General features: G+C 42.3%; 1 protein-coding gene and 1 long non-coding RNA gene across 3 annotated transcripts; one reads left to right on the forward strand and one right to left on the reverse strand.

Moving 5' to 3' along the window:
• Positions 1-1,784: 1,784 nt before the first annotated feature.
• LOC133904430 (uncharacterized) lies at positions 1,785-23,108 on the reverse strand. The gene is made up of 3 exons (XR_009907485.1): positions 22,777-23,108; positions 2,757-2,879; positions 1,785-2,632 (listed from the first exon to the last, which is right to left on the reverse strand). It is a non-coding gene; the product is annotated as an uncharacterized LOC133904430 (long non-coding RNA).
• On the forward strand, positions 5,144-22,312 carry LOC133904415 (uncharacterized). Of its 2 annotated transcripts, XM_062345921.1 has the most exons (12): positions 5,144-5,285; positions 5,493-5,715; positions 7,768-8,184; positions 8,757-9,122; positions 9,635-9,802; positions 10,285-10,635; positions 16,709-17,230; positions 17,742-17,927; positions 18,820-19,062; positions 20,508-20,597; positions 20,813-20,851; positions 20,929-22,312. In XM_062345921.1, exons 2-12 carry the CDS (start codon positions 5,533-5,535, stop codon positions 21,841-21,843), a joined length of 3,480 nt encoding a protein of 1,159 aa, XP_062201905.1. In that variant the 5' UTR covers positions 5,144-5,285; positions 5,493-5,532; the 3' UTR covers positions 21,844-22,312. The 2 variants fall into 2 exon arrangements, with proteins under 2 accessions (XP_062201905.1, XP_062201913.1); XM_062345929.1 differs by lacking the exon at positions 10,285-10,635.
• Positions 23,109-23,562: the final 454 nt, after the last annotated feature.

The following is a 23,562-nucleotide window of genomic DNA, read 5'->3' on the forward strand; positions in this document are numbered from 1 at the left end:
CTCGACATGTCACTTTGGTCTATTCTAGGCGGCAACGTTAGGCAAAGAGCTCAGCGTGCCTTCCAAATCATGCGGACTCTGCTTCCCCCCTCAACACTCCAGGCGCTGACCTCTCATCTCCAATGGGCCTGGACCTCTGCCCGTCGGTTGGCCACTCTATCGTGGCCCATGGATCCATATCCTCACTACACTCCTTTAGGCGTGGCTCTCTAATGCGGCTGGCCAATTGGCCCGGTCATCAAGGCTGCTGTAGTGCGCCTATGAAGCATTATCGGATGGCCAACAGTGTTGGTGTGAACCACAACGCTGCCCTAATTGCTCCACTTGATAACGCACCGGTCTCGCCAGTTGAGATTTTCCTTCGAAGGCTTACCAATGAGGTTCCTGCCCCTGGCTACCCCCCCCCCCCCCCCGCGCAGAATCCCGCCCGTGTTGTGGCTTGATCATGGACCTCAGAGGAGCAGTTAGCTGGCCGCGAAGTCTGCCTTCTCTGAGGTCAGACCCTCCAAGCGAGGGGAAGTACTCCTCATGTGTCGCCTTGGCCTAATAAAGGATGGGGACCACTGTCTAAGCAGGCCACTGTCTTCCCATCTCGACCTCTTCAAGCGGCCACTGTCTAAGCAGCATTTGCAGGCGATCCATGAACTCTTTCCAGGGCATGTGGTGGCAAATGTGATTCCTGCACTCGATGCAAAATCGCCATCCTGCTAGGCTCCTGCTTGTGTGTTGCCGTTCTTCATAGATAATTTTAAAATTCTAAGTTGGAATGTCTGTGGGCTTAATTTTAAAGCCCATCGTGACATTGTCTAGACCATGATTGACGAGCACAATGCCTTGGTTGTTTGCCTTCTCGAAAAAAAACTTGCAGTTGTAAACCCCTTCTTGGTTAATGAAATGTGCGGTTCGGTCGTTTCTAGCTACTCATGTTTGCCTACAACTGATACCAGAGGGGGTGTGCTAGTGGCTTGCCGGCAGCCGTTCACTTTAGCCACGGTGCAAGTGCTGCGTTTTTCATCAATGTTCAGATCCACTCTCCGGAAGACGGCTCCTTTTACATGTCGGTTGTTTACGGCCCAAACGATGAGCATCTCAAGGACCTCTTCCTCAGTGAGTTCGCTTCTGTTCAGGCATTGTTGCTGGGGCCATGGATGATTATTGGCGATTTCAACAGGATTTATTTGTTTGGGGACAAAAACAATACCAATCTCAACCGGAGGTCCGTGGCAAGGTTCCGTCACTTCATCAACTCACAAGAGCTCAAGGACCTTCACCAAACTGATGGCACAGGCACTGCACGCCATGGCGTGCATGTTGCAGGCATGGTCACATCACATGGATGTATACATACACCAGGCCTGCCAGTTCAAAGTAACCAATGTTTGCTACCTGTCATGCCACGATTGGTGCGTATTATGTCAAGATATTACAGGGTTTCCACATGTACACAAAAAAATTGATCCAAAATATTCTGGTTTTTTGTTCCTGCTAGGTTCACACTTGATCCGAGTCTTCAGAGAATGCATTGTGCAGAGATGAGTTCAGAAACAATTTGACGAAAGATGATACAAATTATTGTTCGTGCCTGTCGTACCATACAATCAGTTTTGCCTTTGGGCTGCAGAAATAAGGACCTCCACATAATTTTCTTTTTTTTAAAAAAAAAAACGCTGTTTTGATTAGTGAGGTAGAATTTTCTGAATAAATACCTTCGTTTCTGTTTAAAAGAATGACAATTAGAGAAGGAATGCTTTTTCTGAATAAACCCACCTGCAATTTTTTTTTTTTTGAAGGAAGATGGCAGGTGCTCTGCCCTTTCATTAAAGAAGGAAATAGAATAAGGTGCAATTACATAATGGCAGTTCGAAGGTGCCAAACAGAGATGTTACAACAACAAGCTAAACGAGATACAACATGTATACTGCTTAACTGACACTTCATTTTGTACTTCTTTCATGCTCCAGAGAAGAAGAGCCATTATCTTGCAGTGCCTATTATTTTCATAAATGAAAGAATTGAGTTCATGAGTTGACCCGAAAGTGAGTTGAGATACATTTATAGCAACAAACCACTCAAATTGAGCAATTAGTTGGGATTTTCACCAACACTTTTGATTAAACACGGCTAGCTTAGGATTTGTAAAACTGGGGTACTTATTTTAGTAGTTTACAGAAGAAACAAAATCAAGGAATCAAGCTTGTAAACTTGATATGTTAGATCCAGGGTAATATTAGTTATGCTATGAGTTCAGAACTTTGTGAAAGAAATATGATTTGGAATGTAGTGTATTGGCAACCCACTTTTAAACAGCTCCTGGATATTGACATTGACATGTTGTTCTTTTGAACTCAACGAAATTGGTTTTTCCGAAAATTTCTGAAATTGTACCAATGCATCATACCCTACCAAGCTGTCAACTCAAAACTTTCCAAAAGGGCAAAAAAGAAAGGGAAACGCATGAGGAAAAACCGAAAAACTGAGTTCCTGAAAGAGGTAAAACTGAAGAAAAACTGATCTAGGATGAACTCCACGGAGTCGTAAACCGGGTGGTGTTCTCCTTTGTTGTTTCAGCCTGCATGCAACCTCTTGGATTTCAATAGATGAGCTCTAGTTGTTTCTCCTCTTGTAATATCTCCTGCACATGTAAAACATTTAGACCTATTTTAGGACGTTGTGCTTGAACTTTTTCCGTCTTAATACAAAGATGCGCACTGCGTATTCTAGAAAAAAAAATAGCATAACTCGTAAGATTGGCACACCTTTTCTGATCTGATCTATGCTGCTTCAGTTCCTGGCTTACTGTCAACACCGCTCACGAACTAGTTGGTAAATCCAGCACATCAAGCAAGCAACTTTAGTTTTTGGCCACATCAGTTGATCTCCTGGGATTTTTGCCAGGAAAACAGGGTGAGGAACTTGGCAGTTCTTGCAATGTCAGTGGTAATCTGGAACGATGGTGAAGGACAAGAAACCAAGGAGAGGAACAGGGCAAGAATTAGGGGGAAAGAAAGCCAAAAAAATGCCATCTTCACTAAAATTTATCGCGGTATAACAACCCATATTTCGCTACGCGTTACAGTACATGCTATTAGTGCCCCAGGAAAAGACTTTGTCAGGAACGGCAACACAAGGACAAAAAAAGTATTTGTTGTTGTAATTAGCAATGCAGTTTGAAATCCAAAAGAGATTGCCGAGTCTGTTTGTCTCAAGATCATAAGAATTTAGGGTGTGTTTGGAGGTGGCCATAAAGAGATGCACAGGCAGCAGAGCTTTAACTGAATGGCAGAAGTTTGGGGAACCGCACCCATGTTCACATATTGAGGATGTGTGTGACTCTACACAATCTGAAAAATTAACATTTGGAATTCAGTTTCGAATAAAAGATGAAATAGCACGCATGCTGATGCATTCCCAATAGTTTGGATATGGGGATGCACACTGCCTTTTTTTCCACTTATTTTTGGTCAGTCAAGATTGTTTTTTTTCCGACCCTGTTGTTTCATGTCCAGTTGTCTGATTTAGTCGATGGGGATAAGGCACCAAGAACCTGCAAGAGCAGTGGGAATCTTTTCTTTTTGATACCTTGATTAGATAACCACTACAGCTAATGCAGAGTGCTCTCCGTTCTATGACATTTCCCTTCTTAAAGGTTAGAATCAAATCAACAGAGTATTCCATTGCAAGACAAAAAAACAAAACAAAATGTTACATTTGTCTGCTAAGAATGTGCTTTTGCTGACCAAATGAACTAAATCCAGGGTAGGTAGAAAAAAAAATTGAAAGCCAGTGCATGCATCATCCCCTGTACTATTTCAGCATTCAATTTTTTCCCCTTCTGCAAAACACTTATTTTCTTTTTGTTAAAAAGAAAATATTTTCCCCTTTTTCTTTTTTGCTACATCACGCAGTAGATAAAAAGAAAATATTTTCCCCTTTTTCTTTTTTGCTACATCATGCAGTAGATAAAAAACTGAAGGCGTCCTGCCAATCACCCCTAACAAACTACATGGCACATTCAGGCGAACATGCAGGCAGCTTTAGTTTTTGGCCTAATCAGTTACCTTTCTGGAATTTTCACCGAAGAAACGGCTTGAGAATGGGAGGCATCCCGCTTGGCTGTACTCGCAATGTCAGTAGTAATCTGGCAGGGGGGGAATGCAAGAATATGTGGAATTTAAGCAATCTTTTTTTGAAACGATGGAATTTAAGCTATCTTAACTGAAACATTTGTCCATGAAATGCACTTCCTGAAGAACACCTTTATCTTTCAGGAAATTATGATTTATGCCGACCACAAATGAACTGAAACCAGCAAGGTTCCAGCAATATTTCCCTAGATCACACAAACTCAGATTTGGGAATTTACCAGCCACAACATTACATCCTAGCCTTCTACTGCCTTTTGTTTTAAAACCTCGTACTAAATTTTGTCTTTCATTCTTTTGGTGAAGAAAGACAGGTTCTTTGTACCCTGCCATTTTCTAGTCCAAGTGTCACATAAAAAATCTACTGGGATGATGCACCAGAAACCAACAAGGAGCAATGGGAATCATCTGTTTTGAGAATACCATTACTAGGACTAATTACTACCCCCTTGATTAGGTAACCCCTGCTACTAATGCAGCAGTGAACCATCCATTGAACTCAGTAACGCTTTTCTTTCTGTAAAGTACTACAAGCAAAGAGAATCACCGAAGTATTTTGATATCATCCAAAACTAGTACACATTTACACTAATATAAGGCAAGGCTGAAAAATCAAAATACGAAAATATTGCATCGTATTACTTCACGTGTTACAAAAATATTGCACACAACACAGCCAGGGCAATGACAAAATTCCTTTTGCTTTTTGAAGCATATGACAAAATTTTCTTAGACTATTCATGCACTAGATTACAAACCAAAAGCCATGAAAACAGAATTGTTAGAGGATAAAAAACAAAAAAAAACTGAAAAGAGTTTGCCCATGCAGGGGTAAACACCAAGAACAAGGGAAAGCTGAGAGGGGTTCTTTCGGTTTTGGGGACTGGAAAGGCAGCAGAAAAAGAAAGGCAGTAAACTCTCACAATGCAAGTGGTGCCGGATTTTTGTCAGTCTCCTCCCCACTTAGTCTTGTATCCAATACAGCCCCCCCCCCCCCCCGCTCTATTGTATTGCCGCAGTTTCATTTCACATCCCTTCCTCTCCATTTCCGCCCCCGTCCATGACCTGAATTCCGAAATCCCCCGCCATTCGCCCCCAAATCCAGCTCGTCGTCAATCGCCTCGGCTTCGTCTCGAGGCTCCGGTACTAATCGAAACCATTCCTGCATGTCTTTCCGATGGTTCTTGTCGTTTTGACCGCGTTCTTTTTCCCCAAAATTTTGAACTTCCTTGGTGGCTAGGTTGAATCTTTCTGGTCGGGCTTCTTTTGCTGGGAATTCCGGGAGTTGGTTCTTGTTTATTGTGTTGTTGGAATGCTCCGGACTGAGGATTTTGGTTGGTTCTGATTCAGGTTCTTGGTTTCTTGGCCGAAACCCTGGTAGGGGAGGATAATGGACGGTGAGGCGAGCAAGGGAAATGGAAAGGTGCATTTCAGGGATTCGTCCTCCCAGGAGGCTCTACGCACCTACAAGAGGCGCCGGCAACCGCAGTCACAGCCGGAGCCGGAGCCAGAGCCAGAGCCACAATCACAACCGGAGCTCGAGCACAAGGCCGGAGATGTGCCGGCGCAGCAGGTATAATCTTTAGACTTCACTAAAAACCTACTATACCCTATGCTGAAATGGAAAGAGATTGCAGCTCCTAACTTGGAATTTTCAAAGTTCTAGTGTTTGTAGCTTGTGTGCTTGCAAAAAGTTTGTACTTTATCTTGTAATATAGAATGATTACATGGAAATGATGGGTGCCTGCAAAAGACTGATTCTTCACTTGGTGGTGTGTGGTTAGAAGGTAAGGATGTTGTTGCATCACAAAGGAAGGGTATCACTAATATGCTTCAGCAAATATACTACGGTTATCAAAATGCTGAAGCATTGATGAGTGAGTAGATTAAAAGCTTGTTATCTAATTGCTGATATGCTGTGCTCAAATTAGGTTGATGACTTATCTGATTAGTGAGTAGATTAAGAGCTTTGTCGAGGGTTTTTTCCAGACAATATGTCCGTAAGAATAACGGGATTGTCTTCGTGATTTAAGAATCAATCAGGAGACGAGGCACACGCGATGTGTACAGGTTCAGACCTTCAATTGGAGTAATACCCTACGTCTTGTATGGTTGATGATGTATCTGTATTCACTCGAGTACAAGCAAGATGTCTAGATCTATTACAAGGAGTAGATGAGATCTAAACTAGACTAATGAGGAAGTCACCAAGTATCTCTTGTGGCCCTACTGCTTGCGTCGAGTTGCAGATGAGTTGTCCTCCTTCGGGAAAAAAGAGTCTCCCCCAGGGGTCTAGGTCTTCGCCTTATATGTAGGGGTCTTGTACCAGCTCCTATCTCGCCGTAGTCGATTAGGAATCCTTCATCTTGTCCACTAAGAAAGATTAGATAAATATGGTTGGGATACTAGTTGTTCTCGAGTTGGATAACCAATCGAGACCTTCCTAGTATACGTCTACTAGATCTCCGGGAGTATCAGATACCGTAGGTCTAGTTTCGTAATATCCGGAATTGTTAAACATGCACACGGCATACCTTATCCATATATGGTATACTCTTTATACGTATATACTCTGTATTTAGATATTCGACAAGCTTCCTATCTGATTGTCTATATGTTACATGATTTAGTCCATTTGTTCCTGTTGTGGTTTTTTTGGTATCAACACTGTATTATTGCTCATGTTGGTACATTCTAGATGAAAATCTATGTAGTCCCTCATTGGAGTTGTAGATCTAATTTCACATTCAACTCTGATTAGTTTATTGTGAATCAAGCAAATCTTGATATGATGGAGGGCACGTCCCCCCCCCCCCCTCTCTATGCTTCTTTAAGAATGTGATACTATGGATCAAACAACAGTGCTTCTGTTTATTCAATACAGTTTATTTTTCCAGCTTTTCATCATATCTGATTGATAAATTCTATGGGTTTCACCTTCTAGAATGTAAGTGTGGATTCTTTGGTTCCAATAGGACTAAATTGTTTTATACAGTGAATTATTTTGGGTGAATCTCTGTTTTTTTCCTTTAAAAAGCTACATTGCTTCCGAGGTTTATGTTTTATTAACATTGATTCCTAGCTTTATGTTGTGTTAAATTTCCCTTCAGTATGGAGGCAGTTTTCTATTCAGTTTTTTTTATCATAGTTAGCTGCGTTGACAGAAGGAAATTTCTCAAGATTCATATTCTCTAGTTAACTATATCATCTGGTTCCATTAACTTCATGGGCATCATGAGAGAGGGGAGAGGGTATTGCTCTGGGCTGAGGCGAAAGTCTCTTGCCAGCCTTCCATGTATTTTTGGATATTACAATGTTGCACATGCAATTTTTTGAAGATACACCATTCTGTTCCACTCAGTTAGCATTTTGCTGGTGAAATGCTGAACACTTGGCTTTTGCACCTACGGAACACTTTTCTAACTATGAAATTAGAATGCTATGTAGGCAATATTCCTTTGTTTAGACATTTTGTTTCATCACTTACTATGACCTTCTTACCTTATACATTCTTTAGGGCATTCAGTTGTTATGGCTTGGCTGATCTGCTGAAATTCGGATATTTAATGCCAAAATTGGATCTTACCTCTTCTGCACCATAATTTGAAACTTTATGATTTTGCAGAGTAAAGATACCTTTTGGAAAAGTAGGGATATGGGATGGAAGTATGGCATAATGATTGATGAAAATAGGCAACATTGGAAGTGTATGTATTGCGGCCTGACTAGGTATGGTGGTGGTGTATCTAGACTCAAGCGGCATCTAGCTGGTGATTTGGATGTCAAAATGTGTCCTAAAGTTCCAGTAGACGTCGCTGAGGAAATAAGGCAGCATTTGCGGAAGAAACGAGAGAGACGGAGGAAGCGAGCTGGACAAAATGGTGGCAATAATGTAAAGACTAAGAGCTCTTCTGATGGTGCCAACTTCGAGAAGGATCTTCTACCTGCCGATTCAGTAGGGCCAGCTGGAATGGGCACTTCTGTTCTTGAAGAAGTCACTAACCAAACGAGTATGGCTCATCAGGATCCTACTTCTCCCAGGGTATATAAACAGACAAGAAGCACTTTTTGCTCTTTGATTTCTTTTTTATTCAGTGTGATATCCGGAGTTATTACATTTTTTTATTTTAGAACATATGCACTACCTTTTTAGATAGTTACAATATTATTTTTTGATTTATTTAGAAATTAAAATAAGTGACTCGTATACTTGTGGACTTGGAATGTACGTGTGTGGTGACCTACTGACTTATTTAACTCAAATTTAGTGACAGATGCGACTATGTAGCAGATGATTTAAATCTAAGTTAAGAAAGAAATGACAAAATTATCAAAGGGTGATCTAATTTGACCAAACCACTGCACATAGATCATTGTGAAATCAACATTGTCGATAAAATATGACTTTGTAACTTTGAGATGCGAATTTTACTAAATTTTGTCCTTGAAGACTAACACCAAAGGGCAAAATTATTGTAAACCTTTCACCCATTCCTTGTACTTAAATACTTAATTACGACAATAGTTTGATTAATTTCATATCTTCAATGAGATTTTGGTTTCTGCTGAGCATTCTTATTAACCTTGTGGGACACAATTCACACTGGTTTGCAGGTTCCCATGTTACGAGCAAGAGATATTGGGTGGGAGCATGCAGTGGATCTTGATGGAAATAAAAGACGGTGGCAATGCAAGTTCTGTTCTCTGTGTCGAAGTGGTGGTGTAACTACTTTGAAGGCTCATCTCACTGATGAGAGCTGCCCGAACGTTCCAAAGGAAATTTCAAAGAAAGTATCAAACTTCATTGAAGAGAAAAGAACAATGCGCCTTCTTTTTAGTACTTTTGACTTTAAAATTGACGAGGATCAAGTTTCTGACACACAAATTCAAGGGGAAGGGACTGTACAATGTGAGAATGAGCAACAACCTTCAAGAAATGCTACACATACACAAACATTAGATAAGCATGCTATTAATGAGGTATCACATGCATATCCCATTCCTTTTCTTTACACCTTACAAGTTTATCATATTGTTGGTAGTTAATGCAGTAACCATGTCATTGGGAAAGGAAAGTAAAGGAAAAGAGAATTATGAGGATTTGCCAGTCCAAATGTTGGTGAGACATCGAGGTGGCAAATCCTTAGTATTTGCAACATTTTTTTACTACCCCTCTTTCTTTCTTTCTTCCTTCTTTCTCTTTTTTTTTTTGGGGTGTGGGGTGCAACTTTCATATCTTGCAACTGCATTTGAGCTTGACCTGAAATTTTGCAGGGCCATAGAGACCCCCCCCCCCTAGTTCTCTCTCTCTCTCTCTCTCTCTCTCTCTTGTGATGATTTTTGAAACCTCCATGCAAAGTTCATACAAGTTAACACTGAGAAGGGTCTTTGGCCCAGATACAACCCTATTTTTTATAACCATTCTTAATTATGTAGACAAATATTCTAGCACTGGAACTTACCCATATATTTTGGTTTGCTTCTTTGAGAAGGTGGCAGCTGGAAGCAACCAATGCGGTGCAGAAAGTAGTGGCAGACCAGTTAAACATTGTGATCAGCCCGAAGAGCCTTGGGCAATGGATCACAGCAGAACACATCAAGGAATCAACAATAAGCACCAGACTGTGGACAAGAACACCGAGAATTCACAAAATACCAAGGTAGTTGTCCTTCATGAACCTTAGAGGGAAAAAAAAGACGGTTGGCCCCGGGGGAAGTTGTTTGTTGTGTTTCTGCTATTGTGTTATTGGTTAGATTTGACTCACTTTTTGTGGCAAGAAAATAGTATTGACTATTTAGGGAAATCTGAAAACAAGTAGGACTGTTATGGACTTCTATTTATTTGCAGATGCTAATAGTTGAAAATAGAGTGTTGCCATAAGCTTTATACTGTAAGAGCTGCTGCTTGCTTCAGACACAAAAATGCAAAAAGATAGTATGCTGAGGAAATAATGATAAACAAAAATTACTTATAGGGAAAGAGGGTTAAACAAAAACTACTTATAGGGAAAGAGGGGCACTCCCCTGTATTTTAACATGCATTTGTATTCTTATTTTAATAAATATAGTATGTAAATATGTTCTCTTTGTGTTGTAGTAAATGGAAAATATGCTATGTTCTGAGCTTTAAACTTGTTTGTAGATATTGAAACGTCAGAAAACTGGGTTTAACACAAGGAAGCACATAATTATTGTTGATGAAATTGCAAGGCATTGGAGGTGTAGGTATTGTGGAATGGATGGGTATGGTAAAAAAATTAGGCTCCATTACCATCTAGCTGGTGCATTTCGTCACCCTAAGTGCCCAAGTGTTCCTATAGAAATTTCTGCAAAGGCAAGACAACATGTTCTGACAAAGAGAAGACTCAAAATGAATAAGGCTGGGCAACATGTTCCTTCCAGGCCACATATTCTTGCCGGTGAACGACTGCAGAACGATAGTCCATCATGTGTGAATCATCCTCAACTGTCAATAAATAATGAATCTAGTGAGGTATCCTTTGTATTTGTGCACAGTGTTCTGTTTTCCCCTTTTTACTGATCCTGTGATGCCATACTCATCTGTTCATTGTGCTGAGATACTTCATTGTCGATTTCAAATGTAAGCTTTGTAGGAACTAGAATAAGTCAAAGGGTTCATACTTCCCATGCTTTACCAGTTGATTATAGAGATGTGAAAGAACATCAGGTGCATGCATTAGATCTATAGCTTGTGCTTGTGAAACTTTCTGCCACAATGGGAATTACATTAATTATGGTATAACGTAGGCTTTTATGCTTAGTTGGCAAATCTGCTTTACCAAGGGTAGCTTGGTCAACACAGTGTGTATTAGTTCCTGATTTCCTGTTAAATACTTCTGCAAACTGTCAGATCCAGGATTAAGCTGGGATTTCTCTTATTGGAGCTGAATCTGGTTGGTTTTGTTAGCGTGTTTTATTTGTGCGGGATTGCCTTCCCTTCTCGCTCTTTCTCAATTCTTTCATGGTATCAGTTTGGATCTCACAATCCTGAGCTTCTTCCGCTGCCATGTCCACCAAGAACTCCACCCACAACACTTCTCTAGGCGTTGATACGCCGCACATCCCACCTCCTCCCACCTCAAGCCTGCCTGTTGCCGCAACCCTGCCGGCTCCTCACCTGCGCAAGTCCCTATCCTCCTGGAACATGACGCCGCCAACTTCTCCAAGTGGAGCATCTTCTTCAAAGCTCTACTCAGACACCATGGTCTGCTCCACCACGTCAACGGCTCTGCTCTTGAACAATTCGACAAAGCCACATGGGTGCAGACCGACTACTCCGTCTGATCCATCATGTATGGGTCCATCACCGGCGACGTCCTCGACATCATCCTCAAGCAGGACCAAACCACGCGTGATCTCTACGCTGCGACTGAGACTCTTTTGTGGCAATAAGGAGAGTTGTGCCATCGTTCTGTTGAACGAGTTCCACATTCTCCAACAACGCTACTTCTCATTACTGCCTATTGCGAGGAGCAAAAGCACCTTGCTGATGCTCTTCACAACACCAACTCTCCCATCACCGACCGCACGCTCGTCCTCAACGTCCTCTACGGCCTCAACAAAACCATGGCAGGTGCCGCTACGGCGATCGCCGTGTCCATGCCCCTCTTCCTAACTTCCCCTAGCGCTCACAACAAGCTTCTCATGGAGGAGATGTGCCTAGTCAACACCACCAAAGTTGAAGTTGCGTCGGCTCTCCTCTCCACCGCCATCAAATCCTCTTGCAATGGCAGTTCTTCCAGCGGCGGCTCCTCTAACAAGAAGCACAAGGGCAAGAAGAAGGGCGGAGGGGGCTACGGTGGCAGCCTGGGTAGTGGCTCTGCCCCTCGCTTCACACTGCCGACTGGCCCTGGGTTTACATCAACCCCGGCTAGGGCCAGTGGCTGACGCCCTACAACGAGGTCCCTCAAGGTGGGCCTGCTTGTCCCTATGGCAGCCCCAACATCCTCAGCTCTCGCCTACCACACGCCTACAACACCACTGCGGCCCCTCTGTACCAGTCTCAGCTGTCGACGCCTGTGGCCACGCAGACATCTTGGGACAACGCTAGTCTCGTCGTTGCCATGAACATCCTTCAGCTCACCCCATGCAACTGGGTTGTAGACTTCGGCGCCTGAGCACATGACTCCAGATGATGGTATCTTATGTCGTATTTCTCCTCTTCCCACTCCTTTGTCATGGTCGAGAACGGGAATTCCATCCTCGTGTTCCGCTCTGACCATTCTCTTTTGCATACACCGTCAGGGACATCTTTTCATCTAAATAATATCCATGATGTCCCTTCCTTGGTTCGCAATCTTTTGTCCATTCGTAAATTTACTCATGATAATTCTTGCTCTATAGAATTGGACCATTTTGGCTTTACTGTGAAGGACCTACGAACGAAGGGCATAATACATAATATGTCGCTGCAATAGTGGGGGCGACATTTACACCTTCCCCTCCACTGCCGCACCTTCCACCGCCTCCGCCTTGATGTTGTCTGCGATTTCTTCCGATGTGTGGCATTGCCGCCTTCGTCATCCTGGTCGCGACGCCATCATCTCGCTTCAACAGTCAGTCATCCCTCGGACAATAAAGCCCAATAAGCACATGTGCCATGCGTGTCAGCTAGGCAAACACATTCGGTTGCACCCCTTGCGGCCTCTACGTCGGGGCCAGTTGCTACTGTAGCCCCCGCATCGGTCTCGACTGCGCCGACATCAGCAGCGGGCGCGGCATGCCCTGGCCTTGGTCTGCACCCAATGCGAACCCGGGCTAAGGATGGCATCGTCGTCCTTGTCTAGAAATACGGCTTCTTTGTCCTCAACGTCGGCATCTCTTTTGCACCAAAATCTTACTAGTCTGCCATGCAGGCTGAGCACTGACGGCAAACTATGGCAAAAGAGCGCAAGGCCCTCATCAACAATGGCACCTGAACCCTTGTGCTTCGGCCTCCTGGTGCCAATGTCGTCTCTAGAAAATGGATCTTCAAGCACAAGTTCAACTCCGACGGATCCTTGGTGCACTACAAGGCTTGTTGTGTTGTTCAAGGCTATCCTTAGCAGCCAGGGATCAACTACGATGAGACATTCAGCCCGTTTGTCAAACCGACCACTATTCGCATCATCCTCAGCATCGTCCTATCTCGCTCCTGGCCCATTCGTGTTGAAGTAAAAAATATCCTTAACGACACTCTTGATGAAACTATCTATTACGAATAGCCATCCGTTTTTGTGGATCCAAGACGTTCACACCACGTCTGTCACATGTTAAAATCCCTTTATTGTCTCAATTAGACTCCTCGCGCCTAGTACCAATGCTTTGCCAACCACATTGCATCATTGAGATTCATCACCTCTACCTCCAACACGTCCTTGTTTGCTCTTCACGCTGGAAATGGGGCATCATTTCTATTATTACATGTTGACGATATCATCATCACGACATCTTCTACAGAGCTCCTCACCCGGCTCACTAATTGCATGCACAACGAGTTTTCTATGATGGGTCTTGGAGACCTTCACTACTTTCTCGGCATCTCCGTGTCATGATCTGCTTCTAGGATTTTTCTCTCTCAAAAACAATATGCAAATGATCTCTTCCAACAGGCTGACATGAGCGGTTGCCATTCTACCACCACTCCTGTTGACACTCAGTCCAAGTTGTCTTCTTCTGCTGGCGCCCTAGTTGCATGCGCACTGCAGTACCTAACTCTTACAAGGCCAGATATCTCTTATGCCATTCAGCAGGCCTGTCTTCACATGCATGATCCTCACGAGCCTCATCTAGCGCTCATCAAGCATATCTTGCAGTACGTCAAGGTCACATTGGACCATGGTTTGCATCTTCACGCATCCTCGACCACGACTCTCACCGTTTACTCTGATGTGGATTGGGCTGGATGTCCTAACACCCGACGTTCTACATCTACCTTGAGAATAATTTGATTTCTTGGTCTTCCAAGCGCCAGATGACTATCTCCCGCTCCAATGCTAAGGCTGGTATCGTGCTGTTGCTCATGCCGTTGTTGGATACGTCAGCTTCTCCAAGAACTTCACTTGCCATTGCAGCCCACCACTGTTGTCTATTGTGACAATGTTAGTGCAGTCTACATGTTAGCCAACCCTGAACAATATTGACGAACGAAGCACATTGAGATCGACATTCATTTTGTCAAGGAAAGGGTCTGTTGAGGGAAATGCCCTAGCCCATGGGCATTACCAGGGAGTTGCCATCTGGTCCTACTCCAGAGCCCTAAGGCTTCGAGCTCCCCACAGAGACTACAACCTCCAGAGGCTGTAAAAGCTCATCAAGTTGCTCCTTCTCCAGGTGGAGGAGGTAGCTAACCTCTGGAGGAAATATTAACAAAGGAAGGACACCCCCCTGCAAGAGGGGCGGACCTCCCTTGATTCAAGGGCATTTAGCTGAATGCCTAAATCTTTTGTCAAATAATTAAGCATATGTATGTGTATTTGGCATATGTATAGGTATGCAATCAATTTGCTGCGTATGACCCGGATGACTCGTTTAAACTTGCTTGGTTTTATCCTATGGACTTCTCAAGCAAGTATTTGATATCTCTTAATTACACACTCAAACTCTTTATTAAAGATATGCGTAAAAGGTTTAGAAATGTAAAATCTTGGGAGCTTCCAGTCATGCTTGTTAGAAGAGATAAGAGTCTCATGTATCCTATTGTTTACAAGCTTCTCAAATTGGTGTCAGCAACTGCTAGTGTTGAGAGGGTACTATGAATTATGCAAAGAATAAGCTAAGAAATGGAATAGGGAATTAATTGTTGAATAGCTGTCTGGCTACATTCATTGAGCGCTGGTTTGTCAAGCAAGTCATGGACGAGTTCCTGATATTGCGCATTCAATTCATGAAGAAGCGCATAGTTAAATCATACTAGTTATTGTGTAATTTGTATAACTATTTGAGTTTGTCTCCAATATAAATAATTTATATTATATTATGGAGTTTAATATTGTGAATCTTTTCTTTTCCATTGAATACTTTATGCTACCGTCGAAGTTTGAATGCCCAACTTAGAAATCCTGAGTTCGGCACTGCCCTGCAGTCATCTGACACGAAGTGAACGGCACTTAATGTCAGTGCAAGTGGAGATCATCCTAACACCTGGGACAGTGCTGCGTCGTGCCACACTTGACGACCGGCTCAGCATCGCACCTCTATGGCTGCTTGCACCACTGTATTTGCCATAATATATAATATCTTCTAGGGAGGGGTAAAAATATTTTTACCAGAGCACGGGCTGTATAAGTTCAACCGGTCCTGGGTCCCTGTAGTATAGCTGTAACTTGTACCGTTATCTCTGTAAGGGCGTACTTGTACGTTTACACCCCGAATGACACTATAAATACAGACTCCTGACCACCAGACCAGAGGATGAATCTTTGGACGATCGATACATTTGGTGTTCCTTCCTCTTCACTTCTTCTCCAAGCTTGAGCCATTCGTGTGAGTGTGCTCTCGCTGTACTTGTTCGTGGAAGACATTTTCTTCTGCCAACAGGGTCTCTCTCGGCCATGTGCATGTTCTCCATGTCCCATCCAACATGCAGTTCGTCAACATCATGACCAAGGGGTTGCCGACCAAGCCTTTCTTGATTTCCGGTCCAGTCTTGGCGTCCAGGAGCCTCCTACTGTGACTGCGGGGGGTGTTAGCATGTTTTAATTGTTAGGATTTCCTTCCTTAAACTACTCCTACATATATGGTTAGCCAATATTCTGTAACCCCATATTTAGGAAACTAATATCATGTAATTAGGAAACTAATCCTGTGAGGATCAATATATGGCACCTTTGGCCGTGTGCGGTATTGCCTTGCTTTCTCTCTCTTTCTCAATTCTTTTAGGCTTACAGTGACTTATATTTAATTCCCAATTTCTCATTGATTTTGCCGCTTTTTTCTGCATTTTGCGGTAGCATGTTGTTTTATCGTGTTAATTTAGTATAGAACAGGTATCATAACTTTTATGCCCAACATGTTACCACTAAATGCAAAGAACTAGGATTTGCAAAGAACCAACCAGCATGGGGCCCTTTTGTAAATTGGATCTAGAACAGGCCAATCTCTTTTTAGTACAAAATATTCTCTAACTGTATCCTGTCATTTGAAAATCAGAACTAGAAAGTATTGAAACATGAGATTCAAATATTAGTTGTAGTATCTGCACCTTCTCCCATTTGGGCAACATATTTGTATGTTCGAGTTTTACATTCCACTGTTCCACGTATTCTCCTTTCTTTGCTTCAGTACTACTTTACTACTTACAGTGAATACCACTGTACTAAGAAATTCCTACCTGTGTGTCCAGATTGAAAAGATTATTCATAGAGAATCACATCCAATTTCCTAAAAAAATGGGAAGAGGAAAAGTTTTGAAGTCGATATGGCTTGTTAGCATTTGACATGCCCAACTTCCTCTTTTACTGTCATTCATTTTTTTCACTGAAATGGTATATTTGTTTACTTTTCAGGCTGTTATTTATCCCTCAGTTTAAGTTCATACTTAAGAGGCATGTTCTCTAATTTTGTAGGTACGCAATTGCCCAACAAGGCTAAGGGATGGTGCATGGGAACAATCTCTGATATATGAGAAAGAAAAAGGACACTGGAAGTGCAAGTGGTGCAGTATTGAGGGTTATCATGGCATAACTCGATTGAAGTGGCATCTTGTTGGCTGGCAGAATCGCCCTCAGTGTCCACAAGTTCCAAAAGATGTTGCTGAAAAGATAAGGGATCAAATGATATTGAAGGAGGAGCAGAAAGCAAGATCATTTGACGGTGATGGCAGTTGTGGCGTGCTGTGCTCTTCTAAGAGTTCACAATTTGATCAAGAACATTTCACTACAACAATGCATGGAAGTCGTTCTTCCCAGGCTTTTGATCAAGCTAACAGTAAATCAAAAGCATGCAACACATTATCCAATACTACTCTTCCTTCACAAGAGATTGCCAATCCTCAGGTGTGTCATGAGCAACAGAGGAAGGAGGCTGCAACCCCCACAGAGCCTGGCTGGTGGCAAGGTCAGAGGATGCAGTGGCAGTCGCAACATAAGGTGAAACCCTAGAGCTCCGGTACCATGCTAATTTTAGGAGAAGAGATTATTCACAAATGCACACTTTATTCAATTAGGATGTAGGTACAAGCCAGCTAGCCCTAGATTATATGAACCTTATATATTAGCTATATACACTTAACAGAGGCGACACGTATCTTTCCCCCTCTATCGGAAGTCTAGGACCAGCATTCATGCAAACATTGTTTGCAAATATCTATTATAGCAACTTCTTGGGTGTATCAGTGATTCATAATACTGGAACTTATTATCGGTTCTAGCTGGATTTTGCTTGTAGAAGGGTCAAAACTGTATATGACCTTGTTTGGTGTACCATTAGTCTAGAAACATGGATACCAGTAGTGAGTCAAGACTATACTGACTAACTGCATTTTTATTCTGACTGAAAGACTTGTCTTCCATGTAAGGAAGTTAAATACTAAAAGTACCTCTCTTTTGCAATATTTCTTCTGGATTAACCTGTTAAGTACTAAAAAGTGTTATTGTGCAGCCAATGAAGGAAGAAGGGTCTCATGGGAATGAATTATGTAGTAACACAAACAAATCTGAGAAGCAAAGAAGTGATTGGAGATATGTTTTGAACACATTGATGCGTTTGCCAGATGTACAAGAGGGTGCTGGCATTTGGACATGCATTCGTGATGCTCTTCTGTATGGTCATGCTGAATTTGGCATAGTAAGTGGCAGGACTGATGAAAATTCCAAAATCACAGACATTCTTGCATTATTATGGATTATGCAGTAACACAAACATTCTATCTATCTATCTATCTATCTATATATATATCCTATGCTACTGTTGTCTTCCATTGCATCCATCCAAGTCTACGTCTCTCTTTGAGTTCATCTATGTTGTACGAGTCCACATATTCCTTCGTCAATTCGTCATTTTCTTTTCCGTCGTTATTGATGTAGCTTAGTCATCTAGATCTTTCCGTAGCTTTAGTGACAACTTCATTTGTTGTCTTGCTACTCGTCATTACTTTATTTGCAATTCTTGATCTAGGGCATCCTTTTGTCATCTTGGTCTTTCCGTAGTTCTAGTGGCATTCGTTTGTTGTCTTGCTATTTATCGTACCAAGGACATTCTTTTGTTGTCATCGTCATGACTCTACTACTGTGCTTCGTCTTGCATTTCTTTAGCTTGATTCGACAAGATTACTAAGGTTCCACTCTATGATAGCTTTGAAGAGATAATTTTTGGATGTATTACTTTTATTTTGTCCAAGTTCATTACTTAGTGTCACCTATTTCAAATGCAATGTACGCCTTGCATTTGACGGGGTGTTAAGGGTATAATAGTTAAGGGTATTATGGTAATATCCTAGTCTAGGGTTCCCCTCATGTACTCTATATATTGCTCCCATGAGCTACCATTGAATATAAGTTGCTATTCCTAACAGCTACAAACTCTTTGGATGGAACATTAGGTCATCAACATTCTTCTCTTGCAAATCTTTTCATGTAGTTCTTTGGATGTTGGGAATACTATGGCTGTAATAATCTTTTTAAAGGATAAATCATCATATTATCGGCTTCCAATAATCTTTTTTCGTGATTTGTATCAGGTAGCTGACAAAGAGGAAATGGATTATGATGGAACAGTAAATGGGAACACTGCTAAGTGCCAGAATGTCCTTATGGACGTTTTAAGATCAGAGAACTTTGCCTTGTTGTGCAATGTGCTTTGCAGAACTGTACATCAAGATGAGGAAAGAACTAGATATTTTGATTTTGGTGTGATTGACTCAAGGATGAAAAATGGAAATTATGGGCATGCGCCCGGATTATTCATCCATGATCTGAAACTGGTAACAATTTCATGACTTTTCGGTGATATTCTTCTCGTTTTACATCATGCACTTGAAATTTCTCGAACTCTTCAATAGCTGCAAACATTTAAATTCCTTTTAACTTATCATAATACAAGTTTGTTTAATTAAAATTCCTTCTGTTAGTCCCATTGCCTTGTCGTTGTATTCCTTTTCAAGATCAACACCGGTTATAACACTTTGATGGTCAACCATCTGTCTTTCCAAAATTGGTGGTTCGAAGCAACGCTTTTGGTTGACTCAAGACGGAGTTCATGTTGGTAGCATGGTTCATCTGGAAACATCGCAATGAATGTGTCTTCGAGGGAAGAAGCCCTAGTGTATCTCATCTGGTTCAGGGCATTAGAGATGAATCTGCTCTTTGGTGCTCAGCAGGAGCCATTGAGTTGGAATCCCTCTGGTCTTGAGTGTGGTCTGGTTTTTAGGTCGTTTTCCTGAGCCATAGACACTAGGGGCATCTTCCCTCCGTTGTGGCATCTGTAATTACTATTCCAGTGTTCCTTTTCTTTTTCTTTTTGCTTCCTTTTCTTTTGGGGTGTGTGTGCTCTATGTGTGTTTGGCCTTGCTATGTTAGTTTTGTATTTGATCTTTTCTTCTTCTTAATATAATGACAGGCAGCTCTCCTGCCGGTTCGAGAAAAAAGAAGAATAACAAATTCATGGTCATTGTGCTGGTAGGAGCAACTGTGCTATATCCAGTTCACAATCACATGAACATTACACTAATTAGCCTATCTAGCACGGGCAGGACGCTTGAGGCAATCTAGAGATGGCCAGAGAGGTAAGTATGCGCCATGGTAGTTGCGGAGGGGATAACGTAGTATCTCACGCTCACCCTCGTGTGCGCGGCGGAGCTCTTCTCCAGCCAGTGATGCGATGAGGCTCTGAATGCGCCTGTTAACCAAAAATTGTATCTTATTGCTTGCTTCTTGATTACAATCGTAGCTCCTTTATAGCCCAGGAACTAGGGCCTAACAGACTCCCTAACATATCTGACTTCTAACTAATAGACTTCCTAACATATCCGAATCCTAACCATACATGACTAATCCTAATCAAACACAACTCCTAATCCTAACTGAATTAAACACAACTCCTTAACAGATTTTAACCTCCTAATCGTAACCCTTAAGGACTGTCTTGTTGTCGTTTCCTGTGTTGATATGTTCTTCCATAGAAAGCGTCCGTAACACTATCCTACCTACCAGATTGGAGTCTTACGAGTCCAGTACCTACTTTTGCATTAAACAGTTATCGTTGCTATATGTTTGTAGTTCAGATATATGAATTTACTTTCTGTTCTTGTAAGCTTTGTGTTTGGCATCTCTATTTACCTAATCTGAGTACACATTTTATTTTGGAAGGCATATATTTCCTAATTTTTTCATAGTGGTATGGTAATTAGCACTTTTGATATTATTGCAGTTATGGGAAGATCTTAAAACAGCTGGTCAAGATATCATTGACCTAGCAAATAGTCTATCAAGCCTCACAGAAGATTCCTACAGAAAACTGGTAAGTATTTGATGGTTGGGTTTATTTAGATGTTCTCAGTATCTGTGTTGTTTTCTGTTTGCCTTGAACTTTCTGAATGATCTCTGTAATTTTGTGCATTTCACTTCGGATAAGAATGTCTTGAATATTGAATACATTTGTATTCAATTTGTTCAGTTTTGTCTACTTGATACACATTTGCATTGAAATCTGGAACCTACTATTACTTTCTTTAGGTTGGAAAAGAGAGAGGATCAGATGATGATGAGTTTAAGGTGAGTGCCTTGTTGGCTTTGCTGTTTAGATTATGCCCTTCCCCGCCTTGTTCAATATTACACTACCACTACTGCAGGGAGCTGTGATGACCATCTCTGGACCCAAGAACTTGTCTGAATCAAATACGTCGGTACCCTCAAGCTCACAGGGCTTCAACCAGTTGGATCAATCAGATCCAGTAGATGTTTCTGATCTACAAAAGGACAGTAGCTGCAACCAGTGTGGCAAAGAAGCAAGAGGCAGAAGTGTTCTTACATGTAATAGGTGCATGCTATCTTGCCACATTTCATGCACTGAGCTTCCTGTTCCACCCATACCAACTGGAAGCTGGTACTGTGAAAACTGCAGCACTAATGAACCAGTTGAAGGTGACATGGCCTTAGCCCATTACCAACCGAATTGCTTGCATGGAAATTGTGCTGCCTGCAATAGACTTGAGGTGTGCAGTCCTCCGAAATGTGAAGAGACACCTAATGATAACTCAAGAGCAATGGTTATGGACTCCGTTGGGGATCTGGAACTGCCAGAGATTGATACAGGTGGTTCATGCAAGATATGTGGAGATCCTGAAGAGAATGACAAGAGGTTCTTGATATGTGGCCACATCCACTGTCTATATAAGTACTACCACATTCGGTGCCTGAAGTCCAAGCAGATTGCTAGCAATGTTCAGCGTGACAAAACGTGCTGGTACTGCCCATCATGCCTTTGCCGAGTCTGTCTCTCTGACAAAGATGATGATCTGACCATTCTGTGTGATGGCTGTGATGAGGCCTATCATGTGTATTGCATAACGCCTCGCCGTACTTCAATACCCAAGGGACAGTGGTATTGCTCATCGTGTAGCGTGGAGAGAGCCATGGAGGGGATGAGACAGTATGAGAGAAGGATGCTAAAGCGCCACAGGAAGGATGATACTAGGCGGCAAAGTAGGAATTACGAAGGCGTGGACTTGCTTCTATCTGCCGCGGAACAGCTCAGCAGCTGGTGACTTGTAAAAATTAGCCGGGGGCCTGGATATCAGCATCTTCATTGCACTATATCCTAGACTAGCTCTTTTTGCTCTGTAAGTGGATTGCTACCTCTGCCATCAGTTCTGACTTCAGGGATTTGCTGTTTAAAGAGCCTTGCCTCTCTGACAGAGGATCAGAAGGCTGCGACTAGGGTAGGCAAGAAGTTAGCTGCAGTCTTCTCATCAAACTCGCTATCCACAATTTCTGATCAAACAGACAAGAACCTTCGAACAGCATGAATTGTTTGAGCAGCATTGTAGATGATGACAGTCCTTTAGGAAACTGGTCTTGTTCATCCTTTTTTTTTTTCGCTTCACCTGACTGCAAGGGATATTCTTGTTTTGAAGGTTAACTTCAAGGAGGTTGTGTAGCTTGTATCTTATGTATTTGCATGTGCAAGTTTGCGGGAAAATTTCCAATTTGAGAGAGAAAAAACATCTTTGACAATCGCCTCAGGTTTCCGTCAGGCCGTCATTATTCCCAATTTCCCGTATAATCTGATTTCTTCAGTCGAACACTGAAACTTGCTTCTCTTTGCATTTCGTTCCTTGTTTGGTGCGGTAACGAAAATGCAGTTATCAACTGTGATGTACACGAAATTCCTTGAAGCAGCCTCTAAATATGGCAATGTATATTCAGCTTGTTATATATGTACGCATTTAGTTCACCCCTTTTGGTGATGAACTGAAGATGACAAATAAGACTCTGTTCGGCCGGTCTCTAGCTTCACGTCGGATCTAGAATTTGTAGACTAAAATAAAATAATTTAAATGTATATTTATAGTCTAAAATGAAAACACGAAATTGTAGGGCTACCGTAAGTCTCCCACTCAGCGTTAATGTAGGTAAGCTAGGCAGGAATGAATGGATGCGAGAGACGAGCGGCAGGGACTCGGATGCATGTTACTTACCGGAGCTTCCTTAGGGCCAGCAGGGGCCTTGCCTCCTGCATCTGTGTAAGTTCTTTTCCATTCACCGTTGGCCATTTACTAACACAGTTTATTCTATATACCCTTCACTGTTGCTCCCCCTGCCTTTGGCGGCAAGCTCCGCCAGTGCGCAAGATGTAGTCGTCCGGGCACCAGGAGAGCGGCGCTCCGCCGCCAGCTCCTCGGCCGGCGTCCCTGTCAAGCAAGATCTGATCGGCGCGGATGGGACACCGTGCGCTGGTGCTGATGGCCGTCCCCTGTGGCCGGCCGCCATAGTCTTGCTGTGTCGTTCGTTGAATCGTTGCTTGTTAATATCTGCTAGCTCCTCTGATGAGCATCTGTCCTGTCCCCGTGGGCTTTTAGGCAAGCGAGCTAGGTTTGTCTCGTCTCGTGCACCTTCGTCAAGGCACGTCGCTGTTTTGTTTCGGACGGATGCCATCCTTGTAAGCTGTACCTAGTTGAGTGTGTAGTGCGTATATTTCTCCTGCTTTTCGTCCGGTCGAAGATGCACGTAGTGTTGTCGTCTCTTTCTCCTTTCCTTTTTAACAAGGAATAATTATAAAAAAGATCATTACTTCTGATGTTATTGCAAATTTATCATTAAAATATTACAAAAATACTATTAAAACTGTCATTCAAATAGTATTCTTAAAAAAATAAAAAATTAAAGAGGTATTTGCAAATACCTCTTTTAACAAACATAAAGGGTGGGTGGATATGATGAACTGACGATGTCGCACCTGTACATATACGTGTTCGTGTTGCATT

Source organism: Phragmites australis, chromosome 2 (assembly GCF_958298935.1).
Source record: "Phragmites australis chromosome 2, lpPhrAust1.1, whole genome shotgun sequence".
NCBI classification, from domain to species: Eukaryota; Viridiplantae; Streptophyta; class Magnoliopsida; order Poales; family Poaceae; genus Phragmites; species Phragmites australis.